The sequence below is a fragment of the Rattus rattus genome, chromosome 5, assembly GCF_011064425.1.
Source record: "Rattus rattus isolate New Zealand chromosome 5, Rrattus_CSIRO_v1, whole genome shotgun sequence".
Classification (NCBI taxonomy): Eukaryota; Metazoa; Chordata; class Mammalia; order Rodentia; family Muridae; genus Rattus; species Rattus rattus.
The window spans coordinates 45,567,734-45,586,680 of NC_046158.1; the positions used below are offsets into that span (position 1 = coordinate 45,567,734).

The window sequence follows — 18,947 nt, forward strand, 5'->3', positions numbered from 1 at the left end:
GTGGTGGTGTAGTGGTTTGGAAGTTAATCCAGATCTGTGTATTTTTCCAATTAAGTAAACTCTCGCAATGAATCGTGTTCCAAAATCACCGTTTGTTTCCTAATCAAACCTTATTGTCTGTTTATCCTTAATTCTCAAGTGCTTTAAAACCTTTATCCTGTTATAGGAATGTATGCAATCTACGTCCATGACTATTAGTAAAATCTTGTGAATATGGGTGTGGATACAGAAATCAAATGACACTTATTATCATGGTGTAATGTTCTTCAGTCATTTTAAGAGTAGAATATGAAGGTCTTATCATATAGTGTTCTTTTAAATTATTTAATTACAATATAGTTACATAATTTACCACTTCCCGTTCCTCTTGTCTACACCTCCTTGGTCACCCCTTTCTTATAACCAGATAAATCTAATCTGTTGAGTTCATTGTGTGTTGCCTGGATACGATGTTCACAACTACATTGGATAACCAATCAGGGGGCTCACCCCGGGGAAGCAATTCTCCCCCTCAGTAATTAGTGATTGCTTGTAGCTCTTCATTTACAGATAGAGCCCTGTAAGGTTTTCCATCTATGCTGGGAGGTCAGCCATGTTGGAATTTTTCAGGCCTTGTTTAGGTACCCACGTTGTTGAGATTTCATACAGGGGGCTTCCCTTTCATGGCTACAAGGTACATATTCCCATATTGAAGATTTTCTGGTCTTCTGCCTTTGATAATATTTCTGTCCTCTCTTTCACGATGTTCCCTGACACTTAGGTATGGGAGCTATGTTGTAGAAATATCACTGGGGGCAGAGGAGCGCCCTAGACAATTGTTGTCTGCATTTTAACGAGTTGTGGATTTCTGCGATGGTCTCCTTCTGTGGCAGAGATGAGAGCACTTGTCTATGGACATAAGGACAAGTACATCTTTAGAATGCAGATCAGTCTAGGGAAGTGGCAGTAATGGGTTTCTCTTCTAAGATCCATGACCCTACTTGCCATGTGTAGTTGCACAGGTTTACAGGTCAGGCACTTCCTCCACTCGAGTGGCCCGTGAGTACTCTCAGAGAGCTGTTGGTTAACTCCAAGAGACGTGCACCTTCAGAGAGACCTTGCCATGCCGGTCATGTGGTTCGTAGCAGTCACAGCAGGGTTGGGCTGCTGACTGCTCTCCTGCCTAGGCAGCTTGCATAGCACCTTCTGGTATTATAAAAGCTAATCTTCAGAGGGGAGGATCTCTGATAATTATTAAGATCAAAAAGTGTGTGTCCCATGTATAAAGTGTGTGGTGTCTTCGGCAGTGGGGAATTGCCTTCAACTTCTGGGACTTATTCTGTTCTTATTCACAGGTTGTACTGAAAGCTGTTAGGAACGTGCTCTTTTTGTCAGGAGTCGGGACCCAGTGCGCCCAGCCTTGCCAGCAGCTCTGAGAAATGCTATGGATGAGTCACTTAACTCTTCTGGACAGTCCTCAGTTTTCCTCCTTGGAAGGAATTGTTCTTTTGTCCCTTGAAGCCCCGCTGCTTTCAAGGGCTGCCTGTCTAAGTGGAGTATGAATGTTTCAGTCGTTGGTTAAAACCTATTCTCTATGATTGTGACCTCAAGTACAGGGTATCCTTCCTGTGGGCCACTTCTCACTAGTCCGCTTGCGCGAGCGAGGCATCTTAGGACAGTGTCAAATCGCGCGGGGGAGACGCTGTTGACCTCTGGAGGAGGAATGACATGGAGGAGACACAAGTGCACTGTGCAAGACGCTTTTATTTTTCCTTTTACCTTTGCAGCCATCTTTGAGTAATTGTGTAAACAATAGAATGGAATGGAATTACATTAAATTGTATGCAAATGGTTCTAGAACACCTTAACGATTATGACAAGGCAATTATAAATAACTTCTTTCCTTAGTAATATATATTTGCTTTTTAAAGTACGTTAAAGAGCTGCCGCATCTAGGGTTAGCTGGGAAGGAGCAATGTCGCCATCCCCGGAGCCACCTTCTTGAGGGTTTTGACTCCAAATTTGAAAATCCTAAGGTTTGCTAGGTTCATAATACATAGTCAAGCAGGAGGTTCTTGGGTTGGAAATATTTATTCTCAAACGTTTACAGCATTTTTACCTTTTGCCATTGCACAAAAAAAAACCTTTCTGTTTTGTTTTGTTTTGTTTTTCACACCCCCTGTGTATTCTGCAGAGTTTCAAGTAAAACTCGGATTCTGGTGTGGTCAAGTTTATCGCCTTACAAACAATGAATCCTATCACCTAAGGAGAGCCGAATTAGACACGGGGATGTAGTCAGCGATCTAACAGAACGGCAGCACGGGTACAGTATTCTAAATGTCCAGATGAAGCAAACGTATGCCTCCATGTATAGTGCGGGTTTGAGATCTGAGACTAGTCCAGGGGTAAGCAGCCTCAGGCACATTCGAAGTATGAAAGTTTGCAAGGCACCTCCCTCTCCCAAGAGACGACTGGATTGTGGACTGGATTTTAGGCAAACCAACCAAAAGAGAAAGCATTCAAATTTTCAATTCAGTCATTTCAAAAATTAGAAGCTACAAATACTCCAAAGATTGACCTGAAACCGTTTGTTTAAATAACAAGAGATCAACCGCGGAAAGCATTATAATCAAAACTTTTCCCTCATAGCTAAGGTGTGTAAAGCATAAATATATGAAAAATAAAATTCACAGTCAGTTTTAAAACTAGAATTCAAGTCTGGCTAATAAATCTTAATTTTATAAGTATATTAATTTCTAAGACAACATAAAAGAGGCAGTATTGTCAGATGTACAATTAATTATTATTAATTATTAAACAGAAATACAACAGTAAGAGGAGAAAAGGCTTCTGGTAGAAGATTCCTTTTGTTGCCAAGAGATAGGACCACCTGAGTGTGTTTCAGACTCCTCACTTACGGGCCATCCAAATTGACTGCTAAGAATAGTAAATAGCTCTCTGGAAAGAAATCAGCAATGCACTATTGTAGCACTTGTCTGTGCCCACACTGTGGATTGCTGGAGAATAAAGCAGAACTCAGAGTGCTCGGAGTTTTTTTTAAAAATTATTATTTTTTTTTATCCCACTTCATCGAAGCCAGCCTCTTCACAATCTTCTTATTTGCTGGGATTTGGGAGTGAGGGGGTGAGAGGAAGGAGGCAAAGAGAGGGCTGGAAGGGGGGGAGGGCACGACAGATGAGGGTGACAGCAAGGGACATACATCAGCTCACACTCAACTGGGCGAACCCGATCAGCTTCACTTCGTCAGGGATCTCCGCCCCATCGCAGCCAGAAGCCTGAAAGGGAAGAGGAAACCATCAGTGCTGGATTTAGAGCTGTGTGTGTGGGAGGGCAGAGGTACTCCAGGTCACCGGCTCCTCTTCATGGAGAAGCCCATGTCAGTGAATGAATGATCGCTGGGTGCCAAATGCTGTTAGAAATGTGGTCCTGCTGTGTCAGAGGATGGTTTTGTGCGCTGTGTATTCAGATGCTGATTTCTGTGCCCAGACCTCTGTCTACAGTCCTGGCTATGGCATCGTTATATAAAGATTGTTTTCCATCACCTCTGATTAGTTAATAAAAAAGCTGATCAGCCAATTACCTTGGCAGAAGAGATAGGGAGGGACTTCCGATCCTACTCAAGGGATTCCAAATGGGAGAGCTTAGAACAGGACCACAAAGGAGGTGGAGGAAAACCACATGGAGAGACTAGGAAGATTCACCATGAGATCACAACAAGAGAGCAGCCACCGGACACACATGGAGCAGAACAAGCCAGGGCAAGCCCAGAAGGTGGCAAGTTACAGGGCATTTAGCTGGGTAGTAGCAGCCTAGTCCAGTTAAAATAGATCAGAATCTGCCCAGCTATTAATATTTGAAGTTTATTAATAAAAACACCAGCTCTCTGTGTCTTTATTCCAGAGCTAACATGGGCCAGAGCAAGTGTGGAAAGGCCCTGGAGTTATTGGGAGCAAAAATATCGGAAGCAGAAAATCCCTATGAAACAATTTTACACTGTGGCTTCGACCAGCAGAAGTGTGATGAGATCTATTATACATTCGAATAGCACCATGCCCACCTAGGCTTACGAACAAAACTCATACTCTACCTGCTTCTGCGTCCTAAGTGGCAAGACTTAGGTGCCTGGGAAAACGCCTTTAAAAAGGGAAAGTGGGATCCCAGATCACCTCTCCCTGTCATTTGTTTCCTGGCCATATAATTAGTGTTTCTGTCCTGCCAAGTATTCTCTCGCACTCCCGAGTATCCCCACTATGATTCCCACCGCAGGCCTAGATCACGGACTGGAACCTCCAAAACTGTTAGCCAAGGTAGGCATTTTCTTTTTATAAGCTCATTTTCTGAAGTGCTTTTGTTTCAGCAGAAGATGGCTAACACAGTATTGTAACAGAATTCTTTCCTTTGACAAAATTTTATTCATGTTATTTTAACACAGTTTTTAACCTAAAATTAGCCCAAATCATAGGGTGTCAAAACTTTATTATTCCTATTACTTCAAGATCAGAAGATACTGAAAATGAGTCACTGTTTTTAGGGACAATATCATTGACCCTAATTTGGTATTTTCATCCCCTTTCATTTCTTTTCTCCATTTAAGTATGTGCATGGGTACAAACACACTCAGACACACTCAGACACACACACTTGCGCCCACACACTCACATGCACGGTCACGGGGAGATCACTGTTTTTAATTTTCTTTCTTCACCTTATAATACACTGATCAGAACTGGAGGTTGCAGAAATGTTAGAGGGGTGTTGCTGGGGGCGGGGGCGAATGATTACGTTTCAAAGGGCCACGTAAAAATTTCTAGTCTCAATCCATGCTACATTATTTCCTTGAACTCCTTTGCAAATCCCACTCTTAACCTAGTAAGTGAGGCTTGTGTGCGTGCGATGTTCAAACAACAGTGCATGAAACCCGCCTGTGCCAAATGTACCACTTTTTATTAAGTAAGAATATATTTAAAAGATGCTTTGAAAATTTGAAGACTTTTTTTATCTCTAAAAGGACACTCAGTAAAATGGCCTAGTAAATGATGCTGGTGTCAAATCGGTGCCCTGAAGGTGGGTAAAATCAGGCACCATTTACAGCAAAGAATCAATGCTGTGTCTGTGCTGTCCATTGATGACACGGATAGCCTTCTCTGGCTGTTGAGCAGCTTACAGAAGAACAGTTTTCAGTCTCTGCTTCCCCTCACTTCCAACCAGGAAATCCGGCAGAGCAGGCCTTGCAGCAGACACTTCTAGTAGTGTCTGTCACACCAGTCAGTGCTGAGACAATCACAACCCCTACTTTCCTGTTCCTCTACAGCTGTCCCGTCTCCTTTCCCGACACCTTCCCTCTTTTACCCTGTGAGGCTCTCCTTAATTTCACTGACGGGCAGCAGAAACCATGGGCTTGGTAGGGAGGTGAGTGACAGCGCCCTAGGAGAACATGTTACTGGCACTGCTCCCAGTGGCCAGTGTTGAGGCTGTCACAAGCTTCAAAGCTAGGACAAGAAGATAGGACAAAAGAAGACCAAAATTTGTTGAAACGAGTAAGAACGAAACTAGACTACCCACAGTGGTTAAGCTGATCTGAAGCAAAGCAGAACTAGGAACTCCTTCCACAGCAACAGTTTAGTAGCAGGCCCTCGGTTACCGTGGGCACACGGTGGAAGACTTCCCCTGCGTTCCCATGCTGTGCAGCAAGCAGATGCACTAATTTCCCGAAAGCCTTTGCACGGTCGCCTCTAAGTCTCAGGCACCTTCCATACGGCCTGCTGTCCCTGATCCAAGCTATGTTCTGCTGCTGCCGTTTGTAAATCTGTTTAAATGTACGCTGTGCCTTCACAACGGGTATCTGAAAGCCAGACTTAAATTCCTCGCTCTTTTTCAATCTACACATCCTCCAGGAGACCATGAGCACCTGATGTCGTCACTCAGGGTCAAGGGACCGAGACTCTACCTAGAAACAGTGTTCAAACCTTTAGGGCTCAGGGTCACTATTTACTGTTAAAAAAAAAAGATCGAAGACTCCAAATAATTACGTTTATGTGAGGCACATTCATTGAGTATCTTGCAAACTAACACTGGGAAAACAAGTACTGTCTGAGGCCATGTCCCAGTGGTACCTCCCATACTTATCATGCACGAGGCCCTGGGCCCTACACATGTTTGTGTAGGATGTATTTACTATATTCACTTAGAAATGAAAACATGCGGTTTTAAAATCTTTGTTTACTGATTCATTAAATCTAACAATGAACTCACTCCACATTACCATAAATAAAAATCTTCATGGAAAAATAATACATCTGCATTACCTCCCACAAGGAGTCGGGGGCAGCAGCAACCACCCCTGGGAAGCTTGAGGGAGACGTACACCTTTGCAAACGTCTAGACCATTTTTGCTTACTGATGGCAGCTGGATTCTCATAGATACCTACATTTACTCTGCTACATTACACCTCTTGCTCTGAAGTCCATGAAGACAAACCCAGCTTCCCATAAACACGGATTTTAAAAAGAAGAGTATTTTTAGAAGCTTTTCCAAATATCATTTGCTACAATGTTGCCAGCGGTGATTCTGAAAGGTTAGCTGCGGCGTGGAGTCTGAAACAGGAGCACTGGACTTCCGTACTACATCCCATTAAAGTCCATTGCGTTCCTCTCTGCCCTTTGAGCGGATCTTTACCTGGTATGCTTTTTAAGCACCACTGAGTTTCATAGATCTTCTAAAGGTTATTTCATTACAGAATATGAATGTTAGACAGTATCAACAAATCGTAGTCATTAATGTGGTCCATCAGCAGTCTCATCCAAAGAGGGTCTAAGTACTGGGGGGCTGTCATATAACAGCTTATAGAAGTTTTCCAAAATCCCATTTCCATTTGAAAATTCCAACTTATTACCGACAACAAATATTGTCAGGTTTTAAGGTGCTGTTTGCTACATAGCTGAATCTGATAACAACAGTTGGTCAGGTTTTCTTAATAAGATGGTTTCCTGTGGGAGGGAAGGGAGGGCAAAGAGAATCTTAGCTGACAATCTGCTGCTCATGGGGGTTTCCCTGAAGCCCCTCACTGTACTTCTGCTGTGTAACAAAGGAAAGATCGTCCACCCCCTTCTATTACACAGGGTAGTAAACACTCATGTCCTCAAGTTGACATTAATACAACTAGAAGTGTTCCCTGCTGCATCAGGGACAGTTTTAAATTAAGCTTCCATGATGGATTACAGGGATGAGTATAGCTCAGAATATGGACTGAAGCTGCTGCCTTGATTTACGGCAACATTGTAAGATTTACCCACCAGGACCACTGTACCAAGATCAACATAGCAGAAAAAGCAACACAACTCCATCTTAGTAGTACCTGAAATGTTGTGACATCCAGAACCCTCTAGAAGGGTCACAGGGAACCTCAGAGGCCCATGACCTACCTATGCACTGTGCACCTCGGCTTCAAAATGAGGTTTAAAGAACAGACAAATGGGATTCTGGATAACTAATTTGTGCACAGCAAGCAGTCAGCAGTTCAAAGCGACAGCACTATCTGAAGAATAAGAACAAACCCAAACTTTGCTAATTATGTATCAGAAAGAATTCGTGCATTCAAGAATATACAAACAACTGTGAAAGTTAAATAACAAAACCCCAAATAATTCAATCAATAAATGCTTAGTGAACCAGATATATAGTTTTCAAAAGAAGAAATTCTAACAGTCAATAAATATCTGAAAAGGCGTTCAATATCCTTGGCGACTAAGGAAATGCTAATTAAAACTCGGAGGTTTTATCTTACCACCTCCAGAATGGCCATCATTAGGGGGACAGACACACAAAAAAACAAAAACAAAAACAAAAACCATGGGTAGGAATATAGGGTCCAGCAACACTTATTCTCAGGAATGAAAACGTGGACAGTCACCACAGACATCAGTATGGAAGTCTTGGTCTTTCCATTGCTGTGACGAGAGAGACACCACAACTTACTAACAGCTTACAGTCTCAGACAGTCAGAGTCCATGATGCAGGAACAGCTGAGAGCTCACCTCTTCATCAGCAACCAAGAGGTAGAGAAATAGACTAGAGATCGAGGGATGCTTGAAATTCGACCCCACCACACGCCTCCACCAAAAAGGCGACACCACTTAGTCTTTACCAGACAGTGCTACCAAGTGGGCACCAAGTTATCCAAACGTATGCACCGTAGACTTACTGCATGACCCAGCTCTAATACTGCTCAGTAGATGCCAAATGACTGGAAGGTGACACAGTACAGAGATGCTTGCCCATCCATGCTCACCAATGCTCTCTTCATATCAGTCAGTTTCAGAAAGTCATACACCACATTTTCTCTGGTATGCAGTGTGTGTGTGTGTGTGTGTGTGTGTGTGTGTGTGTGTGTGTGTGTGTGTGTGTATAGTGTGTGGGGGGGGGGGAGGGAGAGGGTTCCAGACAGAGATACAGACACAAAACCAAAACACGGAAAAGAGAGGGTAAAGAGAAAGGTAGAGGTCAGTGAAGAAGTGTGATTAATAATAATAATAATAATAATAATAAAATAATAATAAACTGTATAAACATATGTGTATTAGAATATTGCAGTGAAAACTACTGCTTAGTATGCTAATTTAAAGAAGGGAGGAGGAACATCCTATGACAGAAGCTCTGGCATTTAGGCGTAGGTAGGTAAGTAAAAGGCGCTCTACGGGTTTTCTAGGTTTCCTGTTAACGAGGGCTTCTAATTGCTGTGATGAAACACCATGACCAAAAAGTAAGCTGAGGAGTAAAGGTTTTATTTGGCTTGCACTCTCACTACAGTCTGCTGTTGAAGGAAACCAGGACAGGATGTCAAACAGGGAAGGCTGTTTACTTTTCTTGCTTTTTGTCCAAGTTGTGTTAAACTCTAATGGCTACTTTGGGTATTTGTTCCTTGGAATTGTATGTCTTTCTCTTTTATCTCTTTATATATTTATTTATTTCTCTCTTCCTCCGTAAAGAAAAACAAAGACAAAGACAAAACTCTTGCTCTGTACCCCACTCTGACCTTAAACTCGGTTCTCCTGACTGCCTCTCAAGCTCTGAAATTCTAAATATATGTCATCATACTTGTGGCCTGTCAATTTAATTCTCAGGATTAATCAAAATTAGAAGGAAGTCATAAATTTGGGCTCCAATACAGAAGAAACATATGCACATTCCCAGGGATTGGCGTAGCAGTGCACGAGTGTTTCCACTCAAGCCGAGAGTGGGATTCCTAAAACGTCCTCCCCAGTTCTCCCTTGCAGGCTGCAGACACTGTCTGTGCCCGTGCAGGGCTGAAGATAGCTTGGCACCAACCTTCCACCCAAAAGGTGGGTATGTTCCGAATTCAGTGGGAGAATCTGAAATCATGCCGAAGCTCGTTAGCTTCTGCTCCATGGTGATGATTCGGCTGCCTTGGTGATAGCCTGGGGATGCTCTGAGCTCTGGCTTGGTGACAGCCCGGGGATGCTCTGAGTTTGAGAGCCGCCCTTTACTGCAGTGCTCCGTGGAGTGTAAACCCTGTACGATCTATGAAGCCTTGGACCTCACACTTCAGACTCAGAACTTCCAGCTCTCACTGAAGTAGACACCTGTGACTCAGGTCCCATCCGGGCCTGAAATGGGGCATTTCCATTTTACCAGGTTTCTGGGCAACTCTGTGGTCCCCATTCCACATTTGAACAACCTTTGCTTCTGAAAGAACGAGAAGCAGGGGCAGCCACATGAACCTTCTGAACAGGCCCAGAGCCTTGGATCTCACCCTTGTCCCCCTGCTATACGGGCAACACCTCAAAACTCTCAAGTGGTTTGGCCTGTTTGACTTCAGCCACGTTTCAGGAAACGATGTGCTCCAGTCAAGCAGCCTCCAAGCAGACCGTAGCACAAGCCCCTCAGTTATCAATCACCAACCACCTTATGAAATCTCTGTCTGTGGTGTATGCAGTGTCATTCCATTTCAGCAACTAAAATCTACAATGCTCATGCAAATGGGTGCCGACTAGATGTTAATTAGATTCACTCCCGCTTGTATTTTTTTCAAAAGCAAATTAAATATATCTTATTTCACATTTTCACTAATGCGATTTTTAAAACTCCACACTGAAAGCAGCAAAAATTCACCTACATTACAAAACCGCAGGGTGGCTAATTTAAAAAATAACAATTCTAACGCAGTGCTGTTATGTGAAGCTCAAAGCCACAGGATACTGGAGCTGAAATGGCCCTGTGGCTGAGGTACTTTGTTAAAAGCAGAGAAGAAGCCGATCCCAGGCCATGGCCGTATCAAATAAGGCTAACGATCTTACTGGGCAACAGTAAAAGCAAACACACACACACACACACACACACACACACACACACACACACACACACACACACACACACACACACACACACACATTTAAGATATAGCCTTGACTGGTCTTCAACTCACAGACTTCTGCCTGCCTCTACGTCCTGAGTGCTGGGATAAAAGGTACGCACCAACCTCGGCCCTTTGTGCTACTGGCTTCGTAACTGATCAGATATGTAAGGTAAGGACACAGGTTAATCAACCAGTAGTGGTGGTGACGAAGTCGAAATTGATCAATCTGCAGGAAGAATGCTTCCAGCTCTAGCAAAATGCCAGCATCACTAAGGGGGTGCCTCAAAATTCTAAAGGCCGGAACTGCACAAGCCATTAAAGCGGAGGACCTGGTCGATGGCCTGGGCATTAGGGACTTTCAGAAGCACCCCTACAGTCCCAGGAATGAAGCGATGGCTCGGCAAGGTAAAGACACATAGTAAGATCTCCCTGCTCCCCAGGCCATTTCTAGACCCCTGACGTTCTCCCTACGATTAGAATCTGATAAACAGCTGAGAGATAAAGGAACCTTGAACCACAGCAGTAGCTTGGGAGGGACACTGCTCAGGGATGCTTTGATCTTGTATTCTTCAAATAAAGTAACCGAGTTGATGAATGAAAGCCAATGCATCGGAATACTTGAGTTTCATCTGGGCTGCCCCTGGCTCAAATTAGCTGTATGGCGTGGGTCTTCACCTGACCAGCTGCTGGTAACAACCAAGAGACCTCTCAGGCTTTAATAGGAGCCAACAGACAGGAACAAAAGGTCTTTCCCGAGACTGGTTTTAGTTATCATTTCTAACTTCTGGTGTTTGGAGGAAACACTATTAATGTCCGTTTCTTGAGAACACCTATACCTAATTATCTGAGGCAGGGGAACCTGTGGATGGATTTGCTTCCAGGACTCTTCTGAACTAGGCAGCACCGCTCACTCATTAAGGTTCAGAGGAGACCCAGTCTCGAGCAAAGGAACTACATCCAGACATATAAAAGAAGAAACCACAGAGGAATCTAAGAAAGCATGGGTTTGGAGGCTTCCTCTGAAAGACAATATGGTACTGTAAGCCTGGGCTCTGAGCTAGACCAGAGTTGAATCTGCAGCATCTACTGTGTAATCCTGCACATCAACTTGGCCTCAGACTCCCGAGATGTAAAGGGTCCCACCAGCAGAGGGCAAGCCCAGCAGGACATGTGTAAGGCGCAGGATCAGAAAGGCTTTTGCATCACGAGTGGACTGAGGGTTTCAGAATCGGACATAGAGAGCCTCTTTCCAGCACTTTGGGACCACAGAAAGGTTGCTCTGGCTAGAGCCACAGTTCTGTACAAGTCCTGGGGAACTTGTTAGGAAGACGGGCCTCAAAAACAGAACAGTGTCTCTTACTGAGGTGCTCGGTGAGCATGCAAGAGAGAATCGAGACATTGTCCAGGAGACCTAAAACCCCACCAGAGGAAGAGATGTAGAGAGCATTGTTGCTCCTACTGTGCTCAAGACAGCACAGTAGCTGCTTTCAGAACAACTGTGCTGAGAGAGGGGCCAGTGCCACTAACGTAACGTCATGTATGATGAGGATGAATCCACGGGAAGGTTCCAGATGACTGTCTCTGTGCATTCATCCAAAATGAGGAAAATGTTCCTCAGAGAGTGCCCTGTCCCAATAAAGGCTTTTTTAAAAAAGGCTGACCCAGGGTATCAGTCTCTCACCACATGCTCTCTTATGAATAAAACATGTTCACAAAATTACACGTGAATTTCAAGCACGATTGAGGTGAGATAGTAGGCAGCCCCACAAGACAGTTCTGTCTTACAGTGCCCTAAACTGAAAATGTTCTACTGTTACCAGGTATAGTCTGTGGAAGTTCTTGTGGTTTACATGTGATCACAAGACCTAGCTCTCTGAAATGAGATGAGAAGCAAGACACAGAAAATTCACTAACACCAGGCTTGCATTTACTGGTTCTTTGTGTAGCAGCTGCGGCCCACAGGCAACACCCAGGTCCTCAGTACCACGTGCACAGTCTTGTGCTCCTCTGGATCCTAGACTGCTTGTGGCTTCTGACTGGCCCTTGGTAAGATTAATTTATGTTTGAAAATGAGTGATTTATTCTTCCTTAATACCCAGCTTGTGAGAACTGCTTGGAAACCTATCGGTCTCGGTGATCTAGACTTGAACTCCTGCTTCACGGTCACGTCGGGATACTCGCTGTTCTGTCTCCCGTGGGTAGATTTAAAACGTGCTAGTGCATAAGAAACTGTGCAGATATCTGTTCTCTACAACAGTGTGGCGGCATGGCTGTGGAGTAGGGGTGAAATGCTGTCTTTGCTTGCCAGCCTTTGGTGAGCTGTCGTCTCCAGTTACCCAAACCATTTACCCAACCATCAGCCTCTATTTTTAAAAGGTGCAACTGAGGAAAGCTTCAGTAAGAGCACTACTTTGAATCAAGTTTAATTTTGTCTGTACGGTCAATGTGCAACAGAACAAAGTTCTGGAGGGAAAAAAAAACAAAACAAAGGTACCCAGAGCTTTGAGGGTCTCAAAGGGCCATTCATGGTCAAAGTTCCGATGAGGTAAGAACAGCCCACATTCATGAAGGAGGAGTTACCAGCCATGATCAGAAACAATGCTCCCAGTGTAGAGAGGCAACTGAGTACAAACTGCGATCTCCCCAAATCCAGCGACACTCGATAAATGTACAAAGGTACAATGCCTCCCTCCTGCTGCCGGCCCGACAGAAACATGATGCCCACTTCCACCTTCCCACTTACCAACTTAAATGTCAACGTTTTTAAAGCTTTGGGGTCATCTACAATCTTCTGTAAATTAGCAGCCACTGTAAAATACAAACACAGAGACACAGTGTCCAAGTTACTTCCAATAACTCTGGATGTTCACATCAATGACTCAGAAAATTTGACTAATGATTCAATAATGCAAAATCATTTCTTTCACAGACATTACAAAGTCCATATAAGTGACCAAATTACTTTCATACAGACGATCTCTAAAGCCATTTACATCATTTCTGTCACCTCCCATCTATGTGCATCTGGATTAATCACTGGACATCAACCCTGCATTTCCTATAATAAAATTTGAAATTACTTTCTAATGGAAAGTAGAAACGACCGCAGCTCCAGAGTCTCAACTGGTTGGTTTTTCTAAAACTCATTACTATGAAAATTATTAGCCAGGAGGGGGCAGTGCACAAGAGGAGAGGGGCTGTTGAAGGCTTCTCTGCTAAATGACCAGTCAGCATGTTGGAACGCTTGGCCTGTAAATCCACTTGGTTCTCTGCACCCACTTATATCAACGAAACAGAATACAGCAGATAGCCCTCACAGCTCCGGCAGGCCAGCATGCTCTGGAGCAGTGATCCGTCTCTATGGTGATGACCACCTTGACCAGCACTGAGTCAGTGGGCCAGAGTCAGGCACTGAGACCAGCACTGAGGATCTAGGCTCAGTGTCAGATGCTCCCTCAGAGGTCGGCCCTGTTCGCTGTGGAGTTCTGGCATCTGCATGAAGTGGAAGTACAGATGGCTGAGTTTGCCCCATTGCTCACCTACCTTGAGGTACTACTTATGAGTAAAATTATCAAAAAGCAAACCGGATGAACACCGAACACTACCCTGCTCACATCTAGACCTCAAGATCAAACCACCGAGAGTCAAGCTGGAGCCACTGCAAAGAGGTTACTCCCAGAACAAAACCCGACAACAACGGGGATCTCTGTCCTTTTTATGTCATGAGAAAAACTAACTGCAGCTAGATATTACTTTTTTTTCCTAAAATTTTGAGATCTGAAACTTTGAAAGTGCATGCTATGAATTTCAAGTAGAAAGCAGAAGGAAATCTATGAGAAATCTGGATTTTTGTTTGGTTTGAATTTTTTATGGTTGACAGGAATCACCTTAGGTATAAGGATTTTCTACAGATTTAGTTCATTTTAACTGTTAGCAGCAGAGGAGGGCAAAATAAAAAATTACAAACTCGATAAGGCCTAGTTCTCTTTACACATCACAATTGTAAGCATATGGTTTTATTTGCATTTATTGCTCTCTCACTAGCTCCATTCTGAACAATCTGAAAGGTTTCATTTTTACCCAGGCACACTCCCTTCTCGTCTCCTTCTCTTCTTGTGTTAGCACAGGCGATTGACACAGTACACACCTCCTGAGCTTAGCCCCGGCCACTGACACCCATGAGCCTTACTAAGCTTCATGAATAGATTCTAGATACAAAAATCGTCAGTAATTTGTGTGAGAGACACTGGCTCACGGAGTGAGATTTCCAGCTCTGACATACTGTCTACCAAAGAGAGCCACTATTTACTGTGTCAGGACACTCTGACTACGCAAATTGCAGCAAGGGAAGATGGTGCCTGCGTTCTTGAGACATAAAAACATTCTAATAGCCCTGCTGATTTGGGCTGATTTCACGAGCGGCTGTAAAGTCTTCACACGAATTTTAGTCCTTTCATTAGGCTCTCTTGGCTAATGCGGGTGATTTACTGCCTTGTTCTGGGTCATCTATTTCTGGGTTGCTCTCTTAATGGTAAGCCAGAAGCACTGCTCTGTCCTGCACTAATTCACAGCCCTCTGGTGTACAAACTGTACAGGAAGGCCGACTTCCAGGGAAGTGTCTAGCAGCTTGTATGGGGACTCAAAGGTAGGCATGGCTGCTAGCACTTTAAACAATCACCCCAGGACCCAGGTTCCCCAAGTGTGAGTCCCATACCTCTGGGACATTAGAAATTCAAATTCTGTCTTCAGCTCGGAACAAAAATAGCAAAGCTGGCCACTTACCTGATTACTTAACCCAGCTGCTAGGCTTATTTTCAATTTAGTTGATTCTAATTTGTTGTAAAGTGCTATAAAACACCTTCATTTAACTGACATCACAGAAAATTCAGGGTGATGCTAATCTCTCTTCCAGCAGCAATACTCATTAAAAAGATGGGTGTCACTGTTTTCTCCCTTCTCCTGACTGTGCACCTGGATTTCAAAAATAAAAACGCTCCTTACCTGGAACGTGAGCGGAGAAGGAACTGCTGGGTAGGGCTGCCTGTGACTCGGGAGAATGCTAAGCCTAAGCCCGCCGTTTTAAGAGGCACCGTTGTTTGGAAATATTTGCTTCTGAAGCCCATTTTCCTCAGTGGCCAAGAACTAAACTTTACTGAACTTGGACTTCCTCAGCTAAAGTGCAGGCCTGCAGCTTTGGTGCACTCTTCTGTCCCTTGAGCTTGCCTCCCCATTCTTCCGGGACCCTGAGTTTAGTCTTAAGAGCTCCTTTCTTTGGAGAAACAGGGACACACTGAGGCCTACGGGACTGCAGCTCTCAAGTCTCCTTTGCTGTTTTCCTTGCCTCACACTTTAGGCTGGGAGGTCCTTCGGGTCTAAGTTAGTATGCACATGTCTTCTTCGTAACATACCCCAAGCTACAGCAAGCGCCCTGATTTATGAAACTGTAATAACATCATTAATAGCCCCACGGAAGCCATGCTATTACCTTCCTGGATCTAAACAGAGAAAGAAATAGGATTGTCAAGGCAATCAGTCAATATCTGGGTGGCCAAGTACACGCTTCTTAGGCAAGTGACGCCAGGCCTTCTCCGAATTTTCATAGTTACAGAAGTAACGATGACTTCAGGACTATTTATAGCCTGTGATTACGCTCCGAGCAATTAGTCCAAAGGTGCACTTCTCTCCCAGGACAGCCGTTCGCTTCACAGCCGTCTCTCTCATACAACACTGGTGCTCCTGTGACGGTGAGCTGATTTCATCTGACCTAGTGCTGAGCAAGAGCTCCTGAGTCTGAGGATGGCCACCAGGAAGACTCTGAGGTAGGCCTAGCAAGATTCTGGGACACAAACAAGGCAAGGCGATGACTTCGGTCTGAGGATTTACTCAAGAGATATCCTGCATCTGATCTCACCCTGAGCAGGTGTGGAGAAGTGGTAAGGAACGCAGAAGGCGGGCAGGTAACCCCAGCTTCAAGGAGAAAGGGAGGAGAGATGAAGGTGGTTCGGACGTGTGTCGCTTTAAATCTAATGTGAAAACAATGGCCGCTTACATTCCAGATCCACATGGAGTCCGGGACATTTCTGAGTACTTGCCCTGCATCTCCAGGTTCCCAGCTTCATGGGATGGTGCATAGAAGTACAGTGTGTACACATCGGACGCTAGAGCATCTGGGTTCAAATCCCGCCTCTTGGAGCTGGTAGACTCTCCACTGGAGTAAGTTCTTTCTGCCTCTGTGTACTTGAGTGCTTCTGTGAACTCGCCGCGCTCACACACTCACGCTTTGCACACTGGGCAGCTGCGGTAACGTAGCTGTCTTCTCTTCAGTCTTTATTGCTCGGAGCGCCTTTGTCACACTCATTATTTATGTGAGAGCCTGGGTCACAAATGGGAGTGTGCTGCCTCCTTGGCTGTTACCATCTCCAGAGTGTAGACACTTCCTGAGGTCTAACTTCTACCTATCATTCCAGCACTTCTTTTGCTATTTCCTATTCTGAATCCTGCCAGGAACGGTTCCCTAACTCCATTCTACTCCAGCCGTGTCTTTACCACTGGCTCTGGCTGCAATCACCTGCCTATGTCTAGTGTCCTTGCTAGACTGACGCTTCTAGTCTAAGAGTTTGTCTGTTCTCACCAGCACCACTGCCGAGGCCCACATGAGGCTGTGGCCATCTCTGCTCACCATCTGCATGACAGCGGATGGTCTCTCTGCTGCCAACCGTGGCCCTGGAAGCCAGCCTCTGCCAGCTACGTCTGTTACCGTGTACCAGTTGGTGCCCCTTTTATGTTTAAAATCCTTTTATCTCTTTCTAGATCAGGATACAAGCCATGGCCCCTACAAAGTCCATAGAGCCCTGGAGACCAAGCCCCCAGCTCTACCCCTGACCTGATCTCTCACTGCTCTCTCCTCTCTGGGCCTACTCTAGTCATAACAGGCCTCCATATTGACTCCGAGCATTTAGAGCAGGCTCTTACCACGAACTCCTGAGCCTGCTTCGAACTTTACCCAAGGAAAAGGCCTCCTCCTGGGCTGCCTCTCTCTGTTTCTACACAAACCCCCTAGCGGAGCGACCACTCTCTTCACCGAAACAGCCTCATTTCTATCTCTTTACCCGGGATATTTTCTCTATGTCACTTATCAACTTGAGGCATGCTAAGTATTTATGGACTGTTATTTGGGGGTGTACACAACCTCATGTGTGAGCTAAAACTGCAGAATGGGTTTCTTGAAAAGTAATGTCTTGTTTACTGCTATTTTCCCAATGCCTGTGTTAAACACAGGAGAAGAACGTATGGCTTCCTGAGATCTCACTTCTTAGCTGCACTTAGTAAGTACAATGCAGACTCTCTCCCTAGAGTTGTGCACATGAAAGCTTACATGCCTTTTCGGAGGGATACAAGACTCCGTCCGAATAAGCCCAGGGTAAGAGCTTCTGATAGAGGAATTATTCTTATTTTAGAAGAATTTCTACAAGTATGTCTCCATAATCCCAGTTGTTTCCCAAAGCAAATGAAAATGAATGAACTCTTGGCTCATCTCAACTGAGTATCAGGTAGCACTCACTAATCTATGTTTTTCAAGACAGGCCACTTTTCCTTCAGTTTTTTTTCCCAGAGATGAGACTTTACTTCTTCCCCAAATGAGGTAAAATACAGCTTTGAGCAGAGATGCTAGCCCAGAACTCCCTGTAGGTCAGGTGAGCCCTGTGACAAGTACTCTGACCCTGCCAATGTTCTGTTGAAATCTGTCTGATCGATTCCAGCTGAGAATAAAAGCCAGGGTCTCCATTTAGATCTCCACAGCCCACTTGAGCAGTCTGCTCCGTCTCCCCCTCACGTCTCTCCAGTGAAGAGAAGAGAACGAAGACAGAGGCAGCTGATCTCCCATGTTCTGGGGCTAATGTTAGCAAATAACTCTGAACTTAAGTCTCTCTTTGGGAGTTCCTTGAGGCCAGAGAGCTGGCTCAGCCCAGGTCAGGGCTCTTCCCCAAACCTCTCTGCATCCAGTGACTGGTCATGAAAGAAAGAAGGCCCCACAGCCTCAAGGCTGGATGACCCTTCTCTGCTTGAAAGCTCTCTTTGATGACGGCCTTTTCTCTAGTTGGAACAACTTGATTCTTCCACATTTGGACTGCTTAACTCCCCAACAGATGTCCATTTTGAAAAACACTCGTCCCCAAACCTTCCTGGATACAAATCTGTACCTCACACTTTCTTTTCTGGGAACAACTTCAGGTTCTGCCCATAAGTGGACCCTAGAAAGAACCTCCTGTCACAGAATTCTGAGATAGTGCGAAAATGAGAAAAGAAATGTTGGAGGAAAATCAGCAATGGCCATATTAAATACTTTTCTTGGTATTTCACTCGGTTAAAATCCTGGTGAGGAAATGTGGTACTTCCAGGAGATTCTAGGGTTTTACATGTACTACACACATGAGCTTCTAGGAGAACCAAGTGTTATACTCGAGGGCACAGAGTGATATACTCAGAAGGATGAAACTTATGGGAGATAAAAGGAATTATAGACATCTGTAATTCTCCCTAAGAGACAGGTAAATTCCAGTTAGTATAATAAAG

At 44.5% G+C, this 18,947-nt stretch overlaps 1 protein-coding gene across 1 annotated transcript in view; it reads right to left on the minus strand.

Moving 5' to 3' along the window:
* Positions 1–1,723: 1,723 nt before the first annotated feature.
* Positions 1,724–18,947, minus strand: part of Stk39 (serine/threonine kinase 39) — a 259,896-nt gene continuing 242,672 nt past the window's right edge. Inside the window, 2 exon segments of the mRNA XM_032903422.1 lie at positions 1,724–3,275; positions 13,117–13,181. Coding sequence (XP_032759313.1) covers positions 3,201–3,275; positions 13,117–13,181 — 140 coding nt within the window. The 3' untranslated portion in view covers positions 1,724–3,200.